The sequence below is a fragment of the Odontomachus brunneus genome, unplaced genomic scaffold (assembly GCF_010583005.1).
Source record: "Odontomachus brunneus isolate Ranch 3 - 2012 unplaced genomic scaffold, Obru_v1 Obru_scaffold_230, whole genome shotgun sequence".
NCBI lineage: Eukaryota > Metazoa > Arthropoda > Insecta > Hymenoptera > Formicidae > Odontomachus > Odontomachus brunneus.
In genome coordinates this window covers 378,751-381,772 of record NW_022639680.1, presented here as the reverse complement: position 1 = coordinate 381,772, position 3,022 = coordinate 378,751, and the positions used below count along the sequence as shown (strand labels likewise).

The 3,022-nt window shown below is 26.5% G+C and overlaps 3 protein-coding genes across 6 annotated transcripts in view; 2 read left to right on the top strand and 1 right to left on the bottom strand.

Moving 5' to 3' along the window:
* Window positions 1-2,963, top strand: part of LOC116852500 — a 7,024-nt gene extending 4,061 nt beyond the window's left edge. The window contains exon 4 of the mRNA XM_032832949.1: window positions 2,574-2,963. Within this exon, the coding sequence (XP_032688840.1) occupies window positions 2,574-2,611 (38 nt within the window). The 3' untranslated portion in view covers window positions 2,612-2,963. The remainder of the gene's footprint in view (window positions 1-2,573) is intronic.
* Window positions 1-3,022, bottom strand: part of LOC116852496 (protein TANC2) — a 160,954-nt gene that overhangs the window by 56,229 nt on the left and 101,703 nt on the right. The window lies entirely within an intron of this gene.
* On the top strand, window positions 256-2,377 carry LOC116852499. The gene is made up of 6 exons (XM_032832948.1): window positions 256-459; window positions 581-827; window positions 1,335-1,562; window positions 1,674-1,772; window positions 1,866-2,153; window positions 2,219-2,377. The coding sequence occupies exons 2-5, from the start codon at window positions 581-583 to the stop codon at window positions 1,895-1,897; spliced, it is 606 nt and encodes a 201-aa protein (XP_032688839.1). The 5' UTR covers window positions 256-459; the 3' UTR covers window positions 1,898-2,153; window positions 2,219-2,377.

Here is a 3,022-nt window from a genome sequence, read left to right as displayed (position 1 = left end):
CAATGACTCTTATAAAAAATTTTAGACAATTAAATATCTATTTTGTATAAGGAAATGACTTTCCAATATCGTAAATTTACAGTTAAGTACAATAATATTACAGTTTTGTAAGTAATTAAAAAAAGGTATAGTGCATTTCCATAGAAATAAAAGATTAGTGAAATTATTAAATGATCATAGTATATGTGTAAATAAATATAACTATTATAGTGTAGATAAATATTATTAGTATATTATTTTAAACAAAATATTCCATTAATAAATTTATGTAAAAGAACATTCATTTGAATTTAAAAAAATATGTGACGCGCGAAAACTCTGCCTCTAATAACATCGTTACGTATCACTGTGACCGGGAAGAACAGCATCAGTGCCTAGATTTCTTAAACCGTAAGAGAAAACCAGTGTTAGTGTGTATTTTTGTATTAGCAGAGAGAAGTCTGAAAGCTGATTGTTAAAGTAAGGAAAAATCTTACATTTTTCAAGTACATTACTAAAATAGTTATTTGAGGTTATATTGTATTATAAAGGTTGTACAGGTTATATTGTATACACATCAAAAAGTTTTGTTTGTTATTAGATGAGCAATGAACAAGATAATAGTCTTGGACAATATGCAGTTGTTCGATTTACTGATGAGAACTCGAACTCGATGAAAATTATTGATTTGGTTCCTTCTTCCTGGATCTACGAAGTTGACCAGATAGGATATTTTTGTTTGTATCCAGATTCAATTGATTATCATCATTTAGATAACTGGCTTCTTTCGTTGAAAAGTGCCGAAAACAATTGGAATTCGTATGCAATAACTATTATTGCATATGCAAGTAAATAATGATATTTAATAATAATCATTATTGTAACAGATATATTTTTACATACAGATATAGATGAATTTGAGATGAGTGACTGGATATACGTATATATACTATGAGAAAATGAGAAAGTATCTAGATACATGTATATTTAGATATTTTCTTATAGTATCTATATGTGTGTCGAGTTATTCATCTCAAAGGTGCATCTGTATTTCTATCTAAAAATGTATCTGTTACAATACTGATAATGATCTATTAGATATATCAATAAATTCTGTGTTTTCTTGACAAAATTTGATCTGTATTTAAAAATAAACAAAAAGAACTTAATCATTGAAATATTCCCCATTGGCATCGATAACTCTTTGCCATTTATCAGGTAGCTTGTGAATTCCGTCGAAGTAGAAACTTGGCGTTTGCTGCTTGGAATCGGTTAACCTAAAGCACAGAATTCGTTGATACACCAAATATTATACTTACCTAATATTACTGCAAGTTTTCTCATTGATTTATCAGAAGATTTAAAACAAGGAAAAAGAAGGTTGAAGAGAGCACTGAAGTCGGACAACGTGAAAAGTACTGATGATGACGTGTGTAATATTAATGAAGAATCAGTAATGATATTGTGCAAAGATTCCCTGCAAAATCAGTTAAATGTAGTGAAGCCATTTTTAATCGTTGACGAATCTCCTTCGACAAGTTCTTCACGAGCTTTTATCAAAACAAAAACAAAGAAAAAGCAAGGTACATTAACTTTTTAGTTTTAGAATTTTTTCTTTATATTGCGCTATACAGTACTATTTATATATTTTGTATTGCAATATACAGTATTATTTATATAGATTTTTATTATAGAGATATCATCAGCAGAAAATGTACTTCCTTCAACATCAATCGCAATGCTTCCAGTTATAAATGAAGAGACGACAGCCGAGATTTTGAACGTACAACCGAGTAAACATTAAAAATTCTATTACATATATTTCAATTTTGGGTTCAAATGATTAATTTAATATTCAATAATTGATGTATCAATTATTTTTTTAGTTTCAGTGAATGGGACAGATTACATCGACTAAAAATTTCAACAGCTCCAGAAAGAACTTACAAACCAAATTTTATCCGTCAAAAGAAGTATTTTGTACGATTTTGATAAGAAGATAAACGAAGTGAAACATACAATTATCATTAATCAATCAAACGCTAATTACCAACCAGAAAGAAGCATCGAAAAGTTAAAAGAAGCATTAACAATTGCTCTACCAACAGTATCACTGGATCACTTTTTATAATTAGAAAATTTATTAATGGATTCTCCAGAACAAAGAAGCATTGGTAAATAGATCGTAGTTTTATTTGCAAAAGTTTTTTAAATTTTTTAAATTTTCTTAATTTATCAGATGGCTTTGTTCCGTGTACTTATTACTAAACAATCCAATTTGAAAGAAAGCATTGCCAAAGTAATGAGTTCAATAATGACGAAGGCAGTAGAATTAAAATATTCGGGAACAGGAAAAATAATTAATGGACAGTCCAAAAGAAAGAAACTTTAGCAGTACTAATTCGTACATATGTTTAAGAGGTAAAATATATTTTTTTAACATCAATTTTTATATGACTTATACAATTTATGTATAAACACATTTGATTTCTAATTTTTTGTTATAGATATTTTAATAGAAAAATTTGGAAATAGTGTGGATTTAAAGAAGTTGCCAGGTCAGGTGGGATTATGGTTATCACGAGCTAGAGACCGTGAAGGAGGCAGAAAAGAACGAAACAAAAATAATTAAAAATAAAACCTTAAAATTTATTTAAAATATTAAGTCAAAATTAAAGTTTAAAATTTGTTACCACTTTTCCATTTAATATATCTTTGATATGTATATACGTACAAATACATTATTTCTTTATACAAAATTATTTTTAATATAAAAATTATTAAGTTCGGTTACATTTAAAAGTTTTTTACACAAATCAACATATATGTGATATATGTATATGTAGAAATTTTTTTTTTTTAAACGATTTTTAATATAAAAATGAATAAGTTTAGTTAAAATGTTGAGTTTCTTGCGTAAGTCAACAAATATGTGATATGCATAAATATATTATTTCTATAAAAAAGATTTCTAGTATAAAAATTTCTACTATAAAAATTAAGTTTATTTAAAATTTTAAGTTTTTTATGTTTTTTTACGCCA

What these genes read in the sequence shown, in the direction of transcription:
- LOC116852499 (XM_032832948.1), top strand. Translation starts at nt 581, where the DNA reads ATGAGCAATGAACAAGATAATAGTCTTGGACAATATGCAGTTGTTCGA. An exon ending in AAAAACAAAGAAAAAGCAAG is followed by an intron (nt 1,563 to 1,673) that starts GTACATTAACTT and finishes TTTTTATTATAG; the next exon opens with AGATATCATCAGCAGAAAAT. An exon ending in GATTTTGAACGTACAACCGA is followed by an intron (nt 1,773 to 1,865) that starts GTAAACATTAAA and finishes TTATTTTTTTAG; the next exon opens with TTTCAGTGAATGGGACAGAT.